Genomic DNA, 21,391 nt, shown 5'->3' with positions numbered 1-21,391 from the left:
TCACAATGATGAGATCTATTATTGAGATCTCAGAAAGGTGACGCTGGGCTGGAAAATGACTTCATACGGGTCTAGATGGAGCCACAAATGAGAGACATCACATCAGATTAGGTTCACAAGTTTAACAGGTTTTAAAATGATCAGATGTGGAGAATTTTTCAAGATTCGAGAAACACATTGTTTGGGCAAAAAATCAGAACTTGTCAAATACACCAGGGCTACAGGATGCTTACCTGTATAAACAATCACATTGATGTGTTAACTTGTCCAAATGCACTTTCAAATGGGAGAAAAAAATCTTATGCAAATCCATGCTTTGGGAAGGACAACTGGACAATTTCAAATTTTCTCAGTGCTACTGTGGGCTTCACCCAAAAGATAGTTTTCTTGCAGGAAGGGCTAGGCAACGCAAATTATCCTCCCCCTCATACCTGCGGAACAAAGATTAACAGGCGAAAGGTTGTGGGCAGTAGCAGCCTTCCATCTCACATTATGAGTTTAACATGGGCCCTGTGAAAGTGTGCTCGATTTTAACAGCTTCTGACTTGTCTCTGGCAGATTCCTACACCTCACTCCCACCAGCCTTCATTTTACTCCTTTTGAGCTCTGCACAATTCTCAGTCCCTGCCCATTCTTCCACACAACAAGGTTCCTTTTGGCCGTCATTTAAATTAGCTCTGCTCAGAGGGTTTTTTCAATTTGGATTCAAAAACATCCTCGCCCCCTTACCTTAGGGCACAACTTACTTAATGCTCAGCCAGAACAGAATTAAATCCATTTCAATTCTGTTTTCTTTTGCCCTTCTTTTTTCAGTGTGGGTTGTCTGTTCCTCTTTAAAATGGAGATAAGGGGAGGGATAAGGTACAGAATATGGTTTTTCATAGCATATGTACATTGGAAATCCCCATTCTTACCATTGTGTTACCTGCAGCATCTCTAGATTGGTTTTTAAGAAGACAAAAAACTGAATTTAATAAATTTCAGCAAATACCACAGAGTGTTAGAAAAAAAGTGGAATTTTTCCAAAAGAAAATTCAAATTATTTATTTTGAAGGCAAAATGGGGAAAATTGATTAAAAAAACAGCTCATTACATGACAAGTCCCAAATCACGATGTACAGGAATCCTCACATTTAATTCACCATCAAGACCAACTCCTCTTTCCCTACTTTCCAGTTTCAGTCCCGCGTTTCCCAGTCTAAGTGTGCTTAATTTAAGTCAACAAAGGGGTGAATACTCAATAGAAAACACAGTTACGGGACCTGTGTTCAAAGGTCTGCAGTACTATCAGTCTGCAATAGCTTGAAAGCAGTCAGTTGTGGGTTTCCATCAAAGCACTAATGGAAACTGGTCTGAACTGGCAGCTGTTTTCAATATTTGCTGAATGCCAGTGAGAGTAAATCTGTAGAAAAGGTAGGCTGGTCATCCAAACCAGTTCGATTTTAGTTATTTTTCTGGCAAGTCCAACAGGGCCTCGAATTCTACCAGGAAAAGATCTGTTGTTTTCAGAGCGCCGTGTCGTGCAGGAGCTGAACAGCACTTGCAGTGTTCTGGTTGACAGGTATCAGGGACTGCTTGGAAACTAGTCAATTCTGAATGGCACTTTATAATTCATGGGCGGATTAAAGGCAATGGCAAGAGAGTAGTACGAACCGATAAAACTATATCTCATCCTGCAGTCATTCGTTTCCATTTGCTGTGCAAGCTGACGCAGTAGGAATACATAGATTATTTTTGCCTTGTTTAAGATGAGCATAGGTGTTATCCCCACAAATCGTTTTTTTGAAGTACGCATTCTGTAGTAGAACATATTTTATTGACTAGCTGGTTGAATGATTTACATGGGAGAAGTGAATACTACAGTCCTCTCTCAGGGAAGAACAGATGGAATGTTTTATGAAAAATTAAATTCCGAAAGGCTGAGGGCTGTAGAATTATGAAACGGGTCAGTGAGCCAGGGCTTTTTCTAATTGCCTTAGTCAATTTAAAGGTGGGCGCTGAGTGACGCCTGGGGCAATGCATCAGACAGATCAGGCCTTTGAGAATTACAAATGGGCAAATGTGAGAACACAAGGCTTTTGAACAGCCCCATGGAGCTGTACAGCAGTGTACTACAGCAAGAACCGAAATGGTTTTTGTCATTTGTGGACAAGTATCCCAAAATCCCCCCTCCCCCCCTGACTGCAGTAGGAACCACAAAATTAAAATCATGCTATCCTCACAGCCTCCCTTATGCTGTAAGTTGCCGCCCCCCCCCCCCAATTTTGGGTTAAAGCCCCCTTCTCTTGAGGAGTCCTCAGCTGGGCTTGGTCAGCAGCTGTGAAGAGAATTCATATAGGTCCTTGTTGATTTTCTTCAGCGTCTTGACCTCCTCCTCCAGCTCGGCCACACGCACCTTGGTGTTCTCGCCATCGCCGAACACTCTCTGCGGGAGACATGAGGGATGGAGGTGGACGGGGTCAGCACAGAGACCAGCAGAGCTGTGCATCCTAACCAGGTCAGCCTGTCTTAACTCATCCCCTGCACGCGACACAATGTACTCCCAAATTCCACATGCAGACAATGTAGCTTTCGCAGGCTGTGCACAACATCCGGGATGAGACTGGCACCAGCCCTTTATTATGAACACAGTCAGAGAAGGTGTCAGCGTGAGGTCAACTCTGCATTTAAAAAAAAAAGAGCAAAGACTTTCCAACCATCTCCAAACTCCACACAGACAGCACCCCAGGTCTGGAATTGAACCTGGGGCTGACCACTGTGCCGCCCAGAGCGAAAACGAATGCTGGTGATATTAAGTAAATTTGCCTCGTCTCTTTGTTATTTATTATTTTAAACGCAATTCAGGTTCGACCAGCCTGCAGAGACGGTCTTTTTTTTTGATGGAGCGAGGCTAATCCACTTAACACCACTTAACATTCTCCGGAGCAGAGAATCCTGCAGCATCTCTATCGCCTGGCAGATAATATGCCCTCCGTGACCCCGCAAGACAGTCTATCAGTCTAATCCTCCCAAACACACAGCTGGAGAGGCAGGGAGAGTGCTGGCCAAGCAACAGAACATCGTCGGAGATGAACTATCTAAGTAAGACTTGCAATGTTAATAACCCAGCTCACTCAGGGCAAGGGAGAAAAAAACTGCAGCTTGGTTAAAGTAGGAATGGGCTATCCTGATCCTGGAGGCCAGTGTCATTTCAAGGCCAGTTCAAAGCACAGGCACCTGAAGAGCTGCTGGAAATTGTTTGAATGGTCCCATTAAGCCAATAACGATGCAGAACAACGTATATTGAAATTGAGCTGCCCTGACGTATAACATAACAATGACAAATCACCACAACAACACAGAAAAACAATCACATCTGCTGGATTTTTCCTTGTGCTTCACTCGGACAACAATGGGAACACAGAGGGCTGGCTGACACTTACACCACAGGTACAGAAACTCAAACAAAACTCCATTGGCCTCAAGGAAAGCAACGGCAGGTTTCTATGTTGCTTAACATTTTCATACTTCCCTGGTGCTGGAGATTGCATCTGGTCATGTCATGAATTTGCTCTAAATAAAGCAAGCTTGTTTAAGAGCCTTCTAGTTCCATTATATGTAAGGTGAGTTTTGAGGGCTTTATTTCCTTGAAGAGGATATTAAAAGGATAGATGCAGGCCTAATAAGTGAATGTGCTTGCAGCCTGTCATTTCAAGTACCTATGTCCCTAGCAAAGGCATGTGATGTAACAGCAACAAATCTAACAGTGCTCTTGAAAAGTGAGCCATTACAGACTATTTAATGTTTAATAAGTAGGCTTGCCTATGATGAATGTTTATTCCTCACCAAACTACTTAGAAATGCACATGAAATAAATGTCTCTTAAGGTGAATCTTTTTTATGACTGAAAGGAGACCTTTCAAGCAATACCGCTCAATAGATTTTAACAAATACCATTCCTCCAAATTCAACATTTACAATAATACAAAACTAAATGAAATTCCCTCAACTATTAAAAAAAAATTCTGGTCTTGTACCAGAAGTGACATCACAGATGCAATGAAAAGCTGGACAACCACAGAAGTAGCATGATTACAGTCTTCAGAACGTGGAGCGGACCAAAGTGCTGTCATCATGAACTTGCAGGGCTAGCAGGATGTGCTTCAGTGAGCAGAGGAACCAGCACTGAAAACGTCCCCAAGATAGGGACCCTTTGAGGCCAGTCTTGGAACAGACATCTCACTTACCTTGTCTGTGATAGCACACATCATGGAGTATAGCTTGTCAGCCTTCTCCAGATAGGATTCTTCTGAGCCCTAAGATGGAGAAGAAATTGTTTAATAATCTGGGCTATTGCCATTTTGTTTGTCTTATCACTGACTTAATTCAGGAAACAATTTCTGTGCATTGGGGAGAAAGCTAAGGATCCCTTCTCATTATTCAACCCCCAGAATAAAGAGTCCAAACAAATCACACTAAGGTTTTCAACACTGAAGTCTTTAACAAGCCGCAGACATGCTAACATAGCAATAAGGAGCCTCCGGGCACTGAAACGTTTCCTATCAATTCGAAAAGAAAACATAATAAAAAGAAATAAAGCCTAGGGAATAATAACAGGTCATCAATCACACTTTAATTTACATGAGCAAAAACCATAATGGCTTCATAAAGGCAGCTACGATCGCAGGTATAACTTTTTTATGGCATTGGCCTAAACATTCCTGTAATTTAGCTGGGATTGCCAAAGGACGCTGACAAAGCTCTTAGTTAGGATTTCAGAGTGGGACAAAATTAATTGACCTGCCTTTTTTCTATACATGTTCCTGTGCGAAGAACTCAGTGTAGCTGAGGTAGCCATTTCGGTATTTCTTTGTTTCCCTGTATCATTGTGTCTATTTCTTTTAGGCACATTGATGTTGATACATTGCTGAATCTGGAAGCTTGACTTTCTACAGCACAAGAACAATACTGTTCCAATCTGCCTCCAGTCATCCAGGGAGATACCACTCAATTAGCAACTGTGTGGTGATTCTAAAAAAAATGTATTAACAGCATCAAATAAATGAACAGGTCAAGACTCATTCCATGCTGAAAGGCAAAGAAAAGAAACACTAAGTGTCGACTGAGTCTTCTTCAGGTATCTGTTCAGATACTGTTTCTTTTCTTTACCTTAGGTTTCAGCATCAAACCTTTCAGAACCTTTTCCTGTTCCTTTGCAGCCTACGCATGCTGACGCAGCTCCCTACTCACACATCTTCAATCAAATGAGGAAACCGACTGAGACCTGTAAACTCAAGCAAGCGTCCCTGGAAAGACAGAACTCGTCTGGAGCAATTCTTCTCTTCCTGCCAAAGCCGCTGGTTTGCGGTGGCAGTTCAGAAGAGAAGAGGAAAGTGGAGGCTGTTCCTGGTGAGCTCTTGATGGCTAAAGTGTTCAACACCACATAAACGCAGCAATAATCCTTAACTAAAATTAAATCCCCATTTTGGAGCAGCTTAATTTGTGACTGTTCTGCTGCATGATCAGAGCGGCAATTTTTCAAATGCCCTTGGGCTGAATACAGGAATGCATTTTTTGTTGGTTTTTTTTTTAAATGTCTTCAGCAAATGAGCTTTCAGGAGACACGACAGTCCCTGGGGCACACAGATTAGCCAGCATGTACATAGCAAGCCTCTGGGAGAGGGACAAATAGGAGTTCGTGCCTCCAGAAGGCAACTAGTGTGTGATTCAAAGAGAGAGGGGCAGAAGTTTTTGGCAGCTGTGGCTTTTTTCCATTCTGAAACAGCCACCAGTGGTAGAAGATAGTATTTTAGCAGAGGGGATCTGAACAGTTCTTGATTTTTTTTGGAATGGATACACGGGGGACAGCATGATGGCACACTGGTTAGTATCACTGGGTTCCTGGGGTCAACTCCGGACCTGGGGTGCTATCTGTGTGGAGTTTGTATGTTCTTCGCACGTTTACATGAGTTTCCTCCGCAGTCCAAAGACACATTGGCATGTTAATTGGCTTCAGGGAAAACTGGCCCTGGTGTTAGTGTGTGGGTGTCTGTGTCCGCCCTGCAACGGACTGGCGTCCTGTCCACTGTGTACCCTGCCTTGTGCTCACTGCTTACCTGAATAGGCTCCCCTGTGACAGATGGATGGATACATATGGAACCCATGTCCATACGTGAGCAAAACAATAGAAGTGGGGAATCTTAAAGTATTCATACTGTTTAAGTATCAAGCCACATACTGCAGAAATCAGCATTAAGGCAGAACAGGTAGAGGATGAGCATGTTAATCAAATGCCTGTAGGCGTTATAAAGCACAACACTGTAGAAAAGTCCCTCTAAGCCCTTAAAGATATTAATTAACAAATGTTAATGCACCCTGTTTCAATGCTTTTATGCAATTTTTAAAGTCCATTAAAAATAAATCTAATTGTAAAGGGTTTCTATGTGCTAAAATGCTGCTGGAATAGACAGCTCTTTGATGTTTTAGAGGCCTCAGTGGCAACTGCAGGAGGGGTGACGGTTGTTTTATTTAAAGGGCATCGAAGCGATGAGTCAGCAGGCATCCCTACGATGCACCACGAGCACATGACTTCTAGAAAGTCAGGAGCCCAGAGGGGAAAAATGCTGCGTCATCCCCCCCCCCCAATCGCAAACTTGTGTCTGCCAACGGGAAAGCGATCCAGACGCGGGCTTGCGGCCCGGTGTAGATCTGCCGGCACCGGCCCACCTGAACGAAGAGGCACAGGTCTGTGCATTCAGCTGCGCAGTCCCTGCGCAGGGGCAGGTTTCAGGTATTACCCCAGAACCCGCCCCAGTACGGCACACTGCCACTTTCGATCATGTGCGCTGTACCATTCATGCTGTTAGCTGATTTGCGGCCCCCCGAGCAACCCTTACCGTCCTTCATCGACTGCCATGTAGTGAGTCAATGCCATTTTTGCTTTTTTAAATGGTTTAGAAATAAGCAGAACTAATGCATGAGGATGATGTATGCATGGTTGAACAATATTTTAAAAAGCATGAAAGCCTGGGATAAACCCAACAGGCAACGTACAAAGCCAAGCAGACCTGCTCATGGCAGCTGCTTTGCTCATGTTGTGCAGGGAGCAACCGCACTTTTAAAAGACTTAAGGATACCGTGAGGCAAAATGACACACCTTGACAAAACAGCTCAAAATGCATTTGTAAAATCTTTGTTTTTGCTTCTTCTAGACTTCTGAAATCATCCCACAGGAGAACAACGGTCACCTATCAGGCCTTGTTTAATGAGATGGTCACTCAAACACTCATGAGCAACTGCTGATCAGCCACAACACTTGTGCTCACCATGGCGACACTGAGATTGATGAGGCAAGCCCGAGAAATCTTTCCCCGACCTGAGGGAGAGCCTGCTCTTAGCGATGAGGGACTCACCTGTGTGTGGAGCCCAAGGCGCAGACTGACCCCCCCTGCCTCGGGACCCTCTCCCTGCTCTGTGGTGTTCAGGTGCCTACTGAAACGTGGCAGTGGGACGCTGGGGCGGCCGTCCGGGAGGAACATGTTGGCAGGGGCTGGCATGATGAAGGCATTGGTCACTGGCCCTGGGGCAACGAGCAGAAGAGAAGGTCATTCTGCATATCGGTCCGGATTCGTCCCCTGAGGGGAAGCCCACACTACAGTTAATGAGCCAAACCTGTCTGCTCACAGGGCATAACTGGGACCCCATACAAAAACAAAATGAGAAATCGCAAATCGCTCATTTTTACGGTAGTGAAAAACAAGAGCAAACTGCAGCTGGGCTGAGATCTGACTAATAAGTAAGAATTTATAAAGGCCACAGCTGAAAAAATGGTTTCAAGCAAGACCAGCACGCCGTCCGTGTGGATGTGGTGCTGTAAACAGCAGCTGAAATTGCGAGTGAGGCTCTCGGTGGTGTATGTACTACAGCACTGAAGAAATGCAGGTCCACTAACATCACCATTCCAGGAAATCAGTGTTATGTTTTTGGACCCTTATCCCTGTCTGCTTTTAATGGTTTCTAGCATCAAAACAGAATGAGTTACATCATGAAGAAAAAATAAAAGCTGCAGAAATGTATTAAGTTTTACAGTATAATAAAAAGATGAATAGTTTACATAGTACTGAGTCACGCAGTTTTGGCCAGAGGTTCTATTTGATAAAGTCTTCACCACCGGTTTAAGAAAAAGATGGCTAGGTTGTAAAAGCAGAAAATAAATCTCTGAGAATGCTTATCGGAATGTCTTTATAGGCAGTTTTTTGGATGTTTTCAAAATTAGGAGCCGGTAAACTTAGTGGAGTGGAAACCTGCTTTATAAATATGGCCTAATGTATTCTACGCATTTCTGGAGGCTGAGAAGGGGAGTCAAAGAGTGAGCTCCATCAGCTTGGTCCTTAAAGCTGGAACAACAACGACGGAACATGTTTTAAAAGTTCTCCTGACAGAACGTCTTTTCTAACATCTGTTTTCGAAGACCTCAGATTATCACAGGGAGTATATTTAACTGCACATCTCTTTTAATCTTTTTTTCAAGGTTTGGGTATTTATGATGGGCCCTGCTTGCTGATAAACCCTAACTTTCCATCAAATTATTTATAACCAGACCACAAATGTTATGAGCATATTGGCAAGATCTGATATTTCTAAACCAGCTCACAGACAAGCAGTTGGTAATTTACATGATCAGTCTCTTTATAATAGCTGGCTCTTGTCCACATTCTGGACTTAATTGTAAAAAGTGTCCTAAGCACTTAATGCCTGAAGCTTCCATTATGTTAAAGGAGAATGGCACCAGGCAGCTATATCACAGAAGATACAGGGCCCATTCAGTAATGGTCCTGTCCCTGTAGAGATTAAGGAACAAATTCCAAAATCAACAGTAGTTCAATCATACAGACTAATTTCCATTGATGGTTACAGTGAATAACTAAACTTCCCCACTTTCAGTGACATTTTCAGGAATAACATTGACAACTGTACAAAGTTTGCTGGAGTTTCAAAGAAGAAATTCAGTTTCCATAAATAAGCTTCAGTCCTAATTTACAACTGGACTTAAATCAAAGCTACATTCAATCAAGGACAACCTTGTGCAGACTTGATTCAGGTGTTAAACATTTCTTGATAAAATGAAAGCAAAGAGATGCTTCAAACTTAACAAAAAACAGGAGTAAAGAACAATAAATAAACTTAAATGCATGTCCATGTAGGGCAGAAAATAAGAGGAATCTTTTACACAGGAAGTTTTTACACAAAGGGCTGTGGGAGAATGGAACAAGCCACAGTGCCATGATGCTCATGTTGAACCCGAGGCCCTGGATTCCTATAAGAACTGCACAGGTAAGATTCTCCAAACAGTAAGCTTAATTGGACAAACAACCAATCAAGCAAACCTGACTAAATAGCTCCCTCTTACCTGTAACCATTCTGTAAGCATTAACTGTTTTTTCTCTGTCTTTACCTGTTTCAGTGGCAGGATATAATATATATTAAGAATATATTAATATATTCAGAATACAGATATCATTACCTCCAAGGGTTTTTGCAGGGAGTCAGACAGCAAGTAGTCTGAGATGAAGAGACATTAAATTAGGTAAGATTAATTTAGTAAGATATTTTCTGTCTCCATGCTTGCACCACATACAACCAATTTCTGCCCAGCATCAACTCCTGTTCAGTAACTGGTCAGACACTGCAGACAAAAATAAAATGTTATTGTAGAATGCAGATTTCTCGGCTCCAAAGTGGGAAGGGCACTATTTTTCACTTTGTGAGTCAGTAGATTGATTGCATTATGCAGTAAAAAAAGTCTTGGCTCAATCTACAAATTTCCTAATGTTTTAATTAAACTGCTCAAGCAAGCTCAGAACACAGTACCAAAAATAAACACTGACAAATGGGTTTAAGAAAAGTCAAAGAAAATGATCGTCTTTGCAAGATGGCGTAGGACGTTTTATGCATAATAATCTTTTGAATGCAAGCAAATATTGCATGGCTCTCCCCAGCATAATCACATTTCTTAATCTCTTTTCTTAGAGGAGAATCTAAGCGGCATCCACTACAATTCATCATTATAGAACTTAATGACTGGATGCCCTAAAAAGGTCATTTGAAATCACTGAAAGAAACTTCTGCAAAGTGATGTCTTTAGGAAAACAACAACAATTTTTACTGTGTTACCTGCAAAGAAAGTCTTACCATAAACGCAAAAGGAAGGTGAGAAACTAAAGCAAGCTAAAATCAGTTGTTTTTTTAAACAGACAGCTTCTGTTAGGAAGGTATCAGTGCCTTCTCTTCCTAGTCAGGACTGTAGATTTGTGATGCTCTTGCATGTGTGATGTACTCATCTAACGACAGCCTATTTGGACTTCACAGCCTCACTTGTGCTATTACTAGACCTAAAGGTCCACAGTCTACTCTAGCAGGTCTGACATGTCACTCTTAAACCAAAGCATGACCACTTGGAACATGTGGGGTATGATCAATTTAGCAGATTAATTTACTTAATCACAAAAATGGTAGCTTGTAGGATGTTGTATTTTCATTTGGAATAATAATAAAATTGCTTGATTTAAAAAACTGTATTTCCATCAATTTGTAAGCCAGCAGACATATCACCCTGCAGCTCACAGTTGGCAGCCCACTAAAGCTCAGCAGCTGTGAGTCCGGTCAGTACCTAGATAGGAGACCTCCTGGGAAAGCTAAGGTTGCTGCTGGGGGAGGTGCTAGTGGGGCCAGTAGGGGGCGCTCACCCTGCGGTCTGTGTGGGTCCTAATGCCCCAGTATGGGGACACTATACTGTAAAAAGGTGCTGACCTTCGGATGAGACGTAGACAGAGGTCCTGACTTGGTGGTCATTAAAAATCCCAGGGTGTTCCCTGGGATAAAAAAAAAATGCTCACTGGATTGCGTTTCTAGGGGAATACTTGGCTCAGCCACTGAGGAGCACCCTGAAAATTCCTTTTCTGAACACACTCGTCAAACAGATCCTGCACGCTTGCAGCAAGGACTGCACGTTCTCCAAACTCTCCATAAAGTCTCAGTCACTGCTGCAACAGAACACAAATTAAATCATGCACTGCTGGGAAAGGACTGACATCCAGTACTGCCTATACACTGCTGCTATCAATTAGCTCTGGAGGTACATGTGCATCTTCTGAGAATCCAGTCAGCCGTTGGAGACGCGCTCATAACTATGCATTTGCAAAACGAATCTCCCATACAGACTTTTAGCTGTACTGATAGTTGTCATTCACCTGTCACGCACTGAGATATTTATAAGCATAATCTGGGCCCCCACAATCTGTTACAGAAAATAGAACCGGGAGTGATTCACTCACAAACTAGGGCAAAAAAGATAGTGGGCTTGATAAGAAACGGATTAAAAAATTTGACACAGCTGATGCTACATCTTCTGGAACGTTCTGCTTCTATCGATGAGCTGGGGGCAAACAGGGGCCTTTGGCTGTAGCTATCAAACTTTACACCCCGCTTCTGTAGAAAACAAAACTGAAGTAGTATGTAAGAAGCATGGAGCCGTACAAATAATCCCCCATCAACCACTTTATACCGTTTGTTCTGGTTTTTTATTTGCATTACTGTAGTATTATTGTGTTATAGGTGAAACTGAATTTGGTGCCAAACACTTTGCCAATATGGCCCGTATCTGCTAACTTTAAACTCCTCACCTCAGACCAATGATTTGGAACATTAGGCAGAGATGATTAGTCCACACCATCAAATGCTTCTCATTGTATTCTGTCAAGATGGTTGGATATTTCTGGGACTAGGAGGCCTGTATAGAAAGCCAGGCTGCTGCTGTTTTGATGCTATGCCAGTAAGTGAAATTTCCAGTTCAATATCACAGGACAGAACACGCTGTAGGAGATGCCATTCCTCAGATGAGATGTTAGACCAAGACCCCAACCATTTTGTCATTAACAATCCCATGGTTTGTAATTCCACTCTGGGCTTCGACAATCTGCCCCCCCTAAAGGCCCATGAAGCAATTTCTCTCTTCACTACTAGATCAGTTGTGTAGCGAGGCTGCTGGCCCAGAATGGCCGCCACATCACCCTGCGGCACACAGCCTGGTGGTGGATGAAGTGGGAGTCATTTTTTATCTGCCTTGTAGCAAAATCTGTATTAAGATTAGTGTTTCTAAACCTTTTATATGGGACCAGGTTTCACTTTTCATTTGGCATTCAAAGATTTGTAGATAAGAAATCGATAAACTCTTACTCTTACCTCTTACTGCAAGCATTTAAATAGTTTTTCTTGTCCCACGTCTCCTGTGCCAAAGAAGTAGTTAAGATAATTTCATCTGGCAAGCTATAAAAGGAGATAAGGTACTTGCTTGAAATATTTCCCCAAAAGAAATGAGGTGTGAACTTGGCTTCATGTGCATGCTGCCTTGTGCCACTGGGGAAAGGCAGAGATGGAGGAGGATAAGGGAAGAAGCAAACGGATTGAAGATCTTACAGTGAGAGACAGTTATATCGTGTGTGTTTTTTTTAAATTTCATCCTGTAAAGGCATACCCAGGAAACTCCAGACACTTTTTCACAAAGATTACTGCACAGACATTTGAAATGCCTCTGCCAGGACCCAGAGGCAACTCCTGGTTGCTCAACAGCTGTTGCAAAGCCTGAGATCTTCCTGTCTGCCGGAAAGCCCAAGCAATGAGAGCTGACCGAAAGATGCAATCTCAAAAGCAGCGCCGCTCAAGGAGATGACAGAATCCACCTACTGTTTTCAACTGCAAAAGCCAGCAACATGTTATTTTCTTTATGAATATGTGGTGGTCTCCAAGTATATCTTGTGATATAATTAACGTATGCAACAAAAGCATAAGAACGTTATATATTATTATCCTATCAATGGAAAACATTAAAGCTACCAGCATCATTGAAACGGAATATACTAGCATTTCTTATTATCCATTTGGGACCAGATGTTTAGTCACTACTTGACAGTATTGTATATACAGTGTGTAAGTTTAGTGTGTATACAGATTTAACAGCTCTCATTAATGTTCCCAGAGTCCTAATGCTCTCCATCTGTTGAGCAAATATAAACGTAACCGTTACAGAATCGATAAAGCAATGCTTTATAATTGTCCCATCTGCATTTTGCAACTATTTAAAATTCCACACTCAGCACTCGCTGCTGTGGAAGAATCTGTTTTTGTTATTTCCCTTCCAGTCTGGCAGGAATGCTGCTTTGGGAAGGTAGATGGCATATGTCCCAGAACAAAAACTGGCAAACAGGTCACTGTAGATGATACAAGTAAAAAGTCTATACTTCAGCCTAATGGCTCATCAGACCAGAGTTTCAGACAGATTCTGTAGAATTTAGTGGGCTGACAGTATGTGCATCACCTCTGGATGCAATACCAGACCATCATCATTTACATCCAACAATGCTTTTACCAATTTCTACAGCTTGGTGTACTTGGAGCACTTGGGTATAGCACCTCGATCAAGGCTGCAACAACAGCAGCCACAGCTGGGCCTTGATCCCACAACATGCATGATGAGAGCCTGGAACATTAACCACATCTCTAGTCCACTCCATTGAGATGGCAGATTTCACCCTTTAACTCTGGGATCAGACTGCTTCTTGAAACTCATGCTAAAGCTAAAGCTTGGCAGGATAGTGATGAACATAGAGGGCTGTGCATGGATAGTTAGGCACATTTTAAACTGGTATGTTACCCAAGGAGTCATTAACTACAGAAATGCCAAGATTCGAGCACTGTCTTGTCTCTGTGTGCCTGCACATATAATTCTTTAGTTTAACTTAACTAAGATCATACTTCTCAAACAGATCAACTGTATCATATCCAGAAGACTTATGTAAAAGCCACAACTCTTTTTCAAGTATGTAAGAAATATAAATTTAAATAAAACTACTGTGCTTGACAGTTAAGACTACCTGCTTTACTTCTGTTCAATTAAGCCAAAGAAGAATGTAAAGAACCAGATTAAAATATGTTTTTCACCATTCCAGCAAGTAAGCCTTACTAGAGCGCTATAAAGTAAAATTCATCATCCCTATTATAGGCAGATCACTAACACTCTAATAACCCAGGGTTCAAATCTAGGAGGATCCAGAAGAGAAGCTGGACTAAATGGCTACTGAGATTCAACGCTTAACACTTTTCCAGATCATCTGTCAAAAATTAAGACTTGGTCAGTTCATGCAAAAAGAATACGCTGAACAGCTCATTTTCTTAATCTTAATATAAATTGGTGGCTTGACAAGGTTGAAGGAAGGAGGGGAAAGCCATAATTCCTGAAAGGTATGCTGACTTAGTGGGTTTCCCATGCCAAAACTATTTCACGCCAGCGAAGGTTGAGATAAAATGGCTTACGCAACAGACGATTTATCTTTTTTAATTTAATGTAAATGTAAATCAAATGGTGGGTAACTTCTATATTTTAACACCTGTCAATTAATATGTATTGCACTGGTCTGAGAATCCGAGGTGGAAAAAGAAAAACTGCAGTAACATCTGTAGGTGAAAGAAGATTCCGAATGGGCTCAAAGATGGCCTGCCCCCCCACCCATGACATTACCGAAAGGTTGGAGTGCGGCAGCCAGGTATCGAGGACACTGCAGACAAGCAGTCTCTAACACCACAAACTGGATACAGCACGCACAGCTCAGTCAAAATCGCCAGCAGTACAGCTCATTCACAACCAGCCTCACAAAATAATCATGTTGTGCTGCAAATCCTGTTGACAGCTTTTACATGATTGGTTGCTGTTAACAACCTGTGAATATATTTTTAAAAACATGCTGCCCTCAATACAAATCACATAACAGCAATGCAACAGGCACAGAGCCTGCAGAGGCTGCAGAGATCAATGCTATTTGTTTGTCCTGCTATCCACGTCATGCTGTACATAATGCCACTAAACAAGGAATTAAGAACCTATAAGCGACAGTGCTATGATAAGCAAAAGGACGAGGAGAATTGATTTTCATCAGCACCTTTGTTGGGTTTTAAAGTGACGCTGGTGGCCAGGGATTACTCTTCCGTTCATTTATTACTGAACTCAGGATACAAATTCTAAATAACCTTGCAACATTCTCATAAAGCAATAAACATAAATAATACTTCAAAACTGTCATTAATCCACCTAAACGTGTTCAGTCGCTCCATAAAGCTAAAAATTGTTCTAGGCTAGAAGGTATTACATGCATTGTAAAAATGCTTCTAAAGCTATTTATTTTGCCACCTAATTTACATGATTATTCTACTGTGGGTGTTTTTGTTACAATTCATTAGTAATATTTGTAAGCCAATTACCAGACCAAAAGACACAAAAATGGTCTCATCATCTTTAACGGGGTCCTGGTTTGGCATCTGATCTGATGTACAGAGTTGGCTAAGTGACTTGCTGAGGGAAATGAACATACAGTAGGTCAGTGGCAAACCAATTAGTCTAATTTCTACTGAAAGACCCACTCTTCTCATTTGTAGGGTTGAATAAGATTTCTGATGCCTGATTCTGAAGAAGCATGAAACATCCATACAGCCACAGTGGAGTTAATTCTGCTCCCTCTTCCCTACCTCCACAAGAAGCAGACAGTGCACCTGAACAGTGCTCTCATCATGCTTTTACGAGGGTAGAAAATGTCCCAGTTTTTAAAACACATTTATATTACAGCAGAATGAGACTTGGAGACTCACAATCCAATCAGAGAAGTCGCTTTGCAAGCAAAAGTAGAACACAAGTTGGGATGCTGAGAAATAATTTGGCATTCTCCCATTGTGCAAAAGAAGTCCTGCATCACATCCTGGTGTTTGTGTGCGAGAACGCACTGGGGAATTGAATGATGTCCGTGTCTTTTTGTGAAAAATTGCAATTTCAGTGATGTACAGCTTACAGAAAAATGGACATCCATTAATATATTATATTCAAGCAATCTAAGTGACAGGGTGCCCATTGCACATAAATATAATTCCTCAAGTCAAACATCAATAAATAGACTAAATGGTTGCATTATAAATAATGAAAGAATCAAGCACAAAGGAGATAGAGGCAATGTTGTGCCTAATGTGCAGCACTATAAACGTCCCTTTAATCTCAATAAGACTAATAGAAAGGAAATCTGATCTCATTCTTTCCTCCTTGTCTATCTTTATTAGGAGGCCCTGAGGAGGCTGCAGGTGGCAGGGAGAGGGGGGGGGGTGATAGTGGTGGTTACATTTGCAGTATCCAAAAAATGTCATTTAAATTACATTCAGGGGGATAGAATTCAGTAAAAGAAGCGGAGTTTATCACATCTATTCATTCCAGGATATCAGGCGCATAATGGGAGGGAATAAAATTCAGGATGTACCTCTGTCACAGCCCCAGTGTGCTTGGGGTTGAGCCTTGATAAGTGCGGCATTTGAGAGTTGAGTGGAGGCTAAGTGCATCGGACACATAGTATATTTATTCCTTGTTTTGGGTAATGCGGGCTGCCTGATTATCTCCCACTCAATTACAGATATCGATTCCACTTTTACTGCCACCCCAGAAGCAGCCCTCCCAGGACTCGCATTACACTAATGGCCCGTCCCTGCAGAGGCAGGATCGTAAATCCCACAGCTGCCGAGCTGCTCTGAAGAGGAGAGCCAAGGGCTGCCCTGGCCCAGCCCTGCAGAGACAGCGCCATTTCAGGACTGGCGCAGGGCGGCAGGGGGGCAAAAAGAAAGAGCCCCTTTATCAACCAGCTGGCCATTTTTTTTTTAATATCCACCAAAGGTGGCATAGACAGCACATAAATTTTCAAGATAAGTATTCCCACTGGAAAGGCGGAAAAACTCCCATTTTTATCGGATCTAAAATAATCTTTAGGACTCCTGATTTCCCAGGTCCCCTTGAATCGGTGCCGATTTCCAACGTGGACACGACTTAAAGGTCACGGGAATCAACACTGCTACGTGATTTGAAAAGGGGGACCTTGAAACGGAACCAGAGTTTAAAAACAGGGACTGACGCCAATTCTGCTTCCGAATTCAGACTAATGAATTCCGAATTCGCCTTAATGCTCACCAGTCTCACTGAGTTCCTTCAGTTTAACATTGTGCGATCAGTGCTGCCTATTTTGGTGCATCTAGATGGGACACCCTTCTAAAACAGGCAGAACCCCAATGCATTTACTTCAAGTTGGAGAATAAATTCATAATGATCAGCATCTTGTGTAAATATCCAACTGTCTCCAACACGCGTTTGTATTAAACTCTCCAAAAGGATAACTGATAAACCAAGCCCATCGATATCCCTTCCCCTGTGTACTGAGTGATCTCCACTGATCTCCATGCGTGAAACTTCCCAGTATCTCGTGGATTAGCCCAACTGAGCCACTGAGTATTACACACTGCCCCAGAGGGATCCAACTGGAACACTGAAGTCAGGCATAAACCGAGCAATGACTCAGAAAGGGCCTACACTGTTGTGGAGAAATTCCCAGAGCTCCCAGCGATATGCCACACTGACAGCCTGCATCATGATCTTAATAGATTGTAACAAGTTCTGGCAACTAAAGCGCAACTGATAATTCCTGTCCTACCAGCGTGCTCTAGACCCAGACCCTCTGACATCACACTCCAACACACGAGCAGATCCTGCCTGGCTTGTTTCTATTTTTTTTTCCTTCTGGCAGAAAATTATCTCGGAGAAAATCACCTCGTTGCCAGCACCCACACTAAAAACCAGAGGACAAGTTATTTTCATTCCACGGACTCAACAGACCAGTAGCGAAAATCAAATACTGCAAAATCAGTCCGAGTTTTCTTAAATGTCTCAGCACTGTTTCCTTGTTTCTACCTGTACTCTAGGTCTTACACAGACATTCTCAAAATCCAGTCAGTTGCAACAGAGTAGGCTTCCAAGTCCAGACTTCGCCTCTGGACATTTTCATTTTTTAAGTAACCATATTAGTTTGGAGGTATTCTGAGTCTTATTTAAAAGTGACTTGGCCCTGTACCATTGTATTCATCTGTGTTTGCAACCCACTCAATCCAAAGTGAACACAGATTTAGTGCGACGGGCAGAACGCAGGAACTGATGCTCAGACACGAACTGTGCCAGCATGGGGCTCAGATTCACTGGTGTGTGGCTGGCCTCTGTCAGAACGAGACGGAGTTTAATCTGTTTCTAGCCCAATGGCACTTCTAATTCCTGCTATTCCCCAGCTTCTGTAGTTAAGCACAGGACAAACACAGGATCCAGAAATCTCTAGACAGCCGTATTTTTGTGCATGTATGAGGTTTGTTTCATCTCAACCCCTGAGCTACGGATACCAGTCGCACTCTGCAGTAACTGCTGCTCTGACTTCCCAGAGATCCGGAGGGGATTCTAGCCACATTTCCATCATCAAGTGAAAGCAATGGGAGAAATTTAGACCTCTGAAGAGAGAACATTACAGTTTTGGATTTTGGAACATGCAGTACATCGTCACAATCTGAGACACATGTTGTAAGTTTGTTAAGATTTAAGCCCAAACAGACCCTTCTGAATGTTCTCTTTGGTTAAATTGCACAGTACTGCCTATAATTTAAATGCACATGTTTTGCTTTGACATTGGTTTCCCATACACTACATGATGCATTGCACTAACTTGTGCTCTCCGTTCTTGACTACACACTGCCTTTACTACTTTAGTTTACTCTTTAGGATGGTACTTCATAAAACATCACACTGTATAAGGACAGTAAGTGGAAATCTGCAATACATATTTCTTGTGCTCCCATGGATAACTGTAACAGAGAAAACTACAAATCTAGAGTGGAATAGCTAATGCACCTGCAGAATCTTTGAACTAAACATTTGCAGAGCTTATCCTTTAAAGGAAATGTCTTTTCTCTTCCTTACTTTAATAGCAGTGAGATCCAAGATCAAGTCAACAGAAGATGGCTCCTTCTTAGTTCCAATTAGCACTATTCATAAAAGGGGCTGGCAAGGTGACATAACGCCATTTGCACTACACAATCCTGTTTGACACTGTAGTGTAAAACCGGTTGGCAGGCTGGCATCAACCACCTATCTGAAATAAATGCACAAAGGAGGCTGGGCAGAAAGTGGACTCCAATTTGGAGTGCTAATCCTCGTTTGTGTCAGGTGTCACCAAGGACCAGGAGTTAATTAAACCAACTTTGTTAATTACTGCACAGGCTGTCTGTGGAGGGGGAAACTGTAAAGAAGAAACCAGCATTCCCTCTCTCCTGCACTAAGAACCCAAGTCACGTTCTTCTCTGTGTGCCAAGATTCATGTGATTGAAACAGACGTCCCCTCCCTCAGCCCATTGCAATAAGGCTGTAATAAAGTTAATTGTGGTAATTATAATTGGAGAGCTCCTTCTGTCCAGAAGAACAGAGTATGCAGACACTGTTTCACACTGCAGCTCTGCACGCAAGGTGAGGGGGGGCAGCAGTTTAAGCATTTAGAAACTTGTATGAAGGATGGTGCATTTTCATGTACAGCTCAGAAGTATTGCCAGCTAAAAAATACATGAGCACTTGACTCATTTCCTTCTCCTTAGTGAAATAGTGTACTATTGATCCGACTGCCAAAACTCATGACATGACTGATAATATGAGCAGAAGCTTTTCTCCCCCAATATTTAGGACATATTTTATAGCAGGCTTCTGTGGTAATAACGTAGAAGACTGTAAAGGGTCCAGGATTGTGCCAAAGATAAACCTGTGCCTTCAGATTTTATTCTAATGATGTGATTATATAACACTATAGCGGTTTTACAGATATCACAGTAGAAAACTGCAAGAAGCACCCTTCAAAAAAAAGCATCAATTTTTGTTTCCATAGTTCTTCTCCCACCTGTGGTTTAAACATAAAATTTCTACAGGATCTGCACCAAGATCTATGATCACTTGGATGAGCTGCCATGTGTGCCTCCCCTCGGTTGTTACTTTGCAGTAGGTCTTGTAATGTCTTACCAAATATTGCTCAAACATCTCCATACAAAGTGGATTCCATTAGAAAAGGTCGACGGAATCCGACAGTTGCTACAGATTCTTTAAAAAAAGTGTAAAACTGGTCAAAAGGTTATTGATCACAAAGAATTAAGCAAGTCATCAAGGGCTGTGACAGATCTCCTGTAAATGCTGTCATGATCTTAAATGCAATTGACTGTCCCCGTGATCTTGCTTTTAGTAATGTGGCCAAAGTTATATTATCGACTAGAGTTGACATGTCCTGAAACGCTAAAGAGTAGAATATCCATGCCACTATGCCTCATGTAAATTGAGATCTTCTTTCTTTATATTTTCTCTAATATGGTTTTAAACCTTTTTGATTTTCCATGCAATAGCACTGCTTAGCTACTGTCAAGCTACAAGGCTTTAATAAAGATGGGAAACAGTCTGGAAGATTAAGGATCAGGGTCTGTGAAACTGGGTTTAATTGCCTTTATTCCATGCTGCCAACAGACACTGTACCCTCCCTCTCTCTTTATTACAGGGGCTCTGGGGGCTAAAAGGCAATCGAAGAGTCACGGGCTTCAATGCAGTGATCCCTAGGCTTCAGACCAGCTGCCCATAGTGAGAAGTGCCTGCCTGATGGCTCAATTATCATTGTGGCTGACCTTGCGCTCAGTTCCCCATCCAAGCAGCCAGCACTGAGGTCTTTGAGGACCTCACATTGATCAGCAAGATGTAGTGGACTGAAAGGAGTAAATTACTGACCAATCTCTGCTAGAGACAGAATGAGACAGCCAATTAAATTTTAGGTCACAGACAGGCATGCCTCATTATGAAATTTGCCACCAAGCACAGCATGGCTGCACAATATGTTTATTCAGGTGGTGTTTTCTAAGAGGAGCTTAGCACATCACTGGCTAACCTGATAAGCACTTATAAGTGAAGAACACCTGCAAGACACTTTATTGATTATTCTGCAGATCGTATGAAGGAAAATAAAAGGTTGATTCACCTGGTGAGAAAGCCAAATGCACAAACATTGTGCAGGTTACAGTGCATGTGCAGTGCTACACCATTTCTGAATCATCAACCCATGCAATATGATCACTTTTTGGGAAGGATTTTGAGGCCCACAGTCTTACTTGAATACAAACCCTTACTTGAATACACTGAACATTCAGTCCCAGTCCTGAAAACACTAAATACTGTCACTGATAACTGTAATAACTGTAAGTAGTGGCAAACTATATTTTGTTTTTCCCCCTATGTATGTATAGAGATTTCACCCGGCCTGTCTACCAGTTAATATCCTTGCTGTATGGCAATCAAGATCATATCAAATTATTCAGCAAGCAACAAATGAAGAGCTAGTGAGTGCTCTGGAGCAGGGTGCTATTTCAGGGGTTCCCCTGCCCCCTCCCCCCCCCCTCCTTCGAGAAGGCTGTGCTGGTATGAAGAGCATTAAGCCCTGCTGCTCGAGAG

The 21,391-nt window shown here is 42.3% G+C and overlaps 1 protein-coding gene across 1 annotated transcript in view; it reads right to left on the bottom strand.

Annotated features, from left to right (window-relative positions):
• Positions 1-1,028: 1,028 nt before the first annotated feature.
• wdr18 (WD repeat domain 18) overlaps positions 1,029-21,391 on the bottom strand; it is a 54,756-nt gene continuing 34,393 nt past the window's right edge. The window contains exons 8-10 of the mRNA XM_088907663.1: positions 7,392-7,558; positions 4,227-4,295; positions 1,029-2,425 (exon numbers count right to left, since the gene is read on the bottom strand). Coding sequence (XP_088763789.1) covers positions 2,297-2,425; positions 4,227-4,295; positions 7,392-7,558 — 365 coding nt within the window. The 3' untranslated portion in view covers positions 1,029-2,296. The remainder of the gene's footprint in view (positions 2,426-4,226; positions 4,296-7,391; positions 7,559-21,391) is intronic.

This window comes from Atractosteus spatula, chromosome 28 (genome assembly GCF_055471065.1).
Source record: "Atractosteus spatula isolate fAtrSpa1 chromosome 28, fAtrSpa1.hap1, whole genome shotgun sequence".
NCBI lineage: Eukaryota > Metazoa > Chordata > Actinopteri > Semionotiformes > Lepisosteidae > Atractosteus > Atractosteus spatula.
Note: the sequence above shows the minus strand (reverse complement) of the source record. Positions and strands in the feature narration are given on the sequence as shown.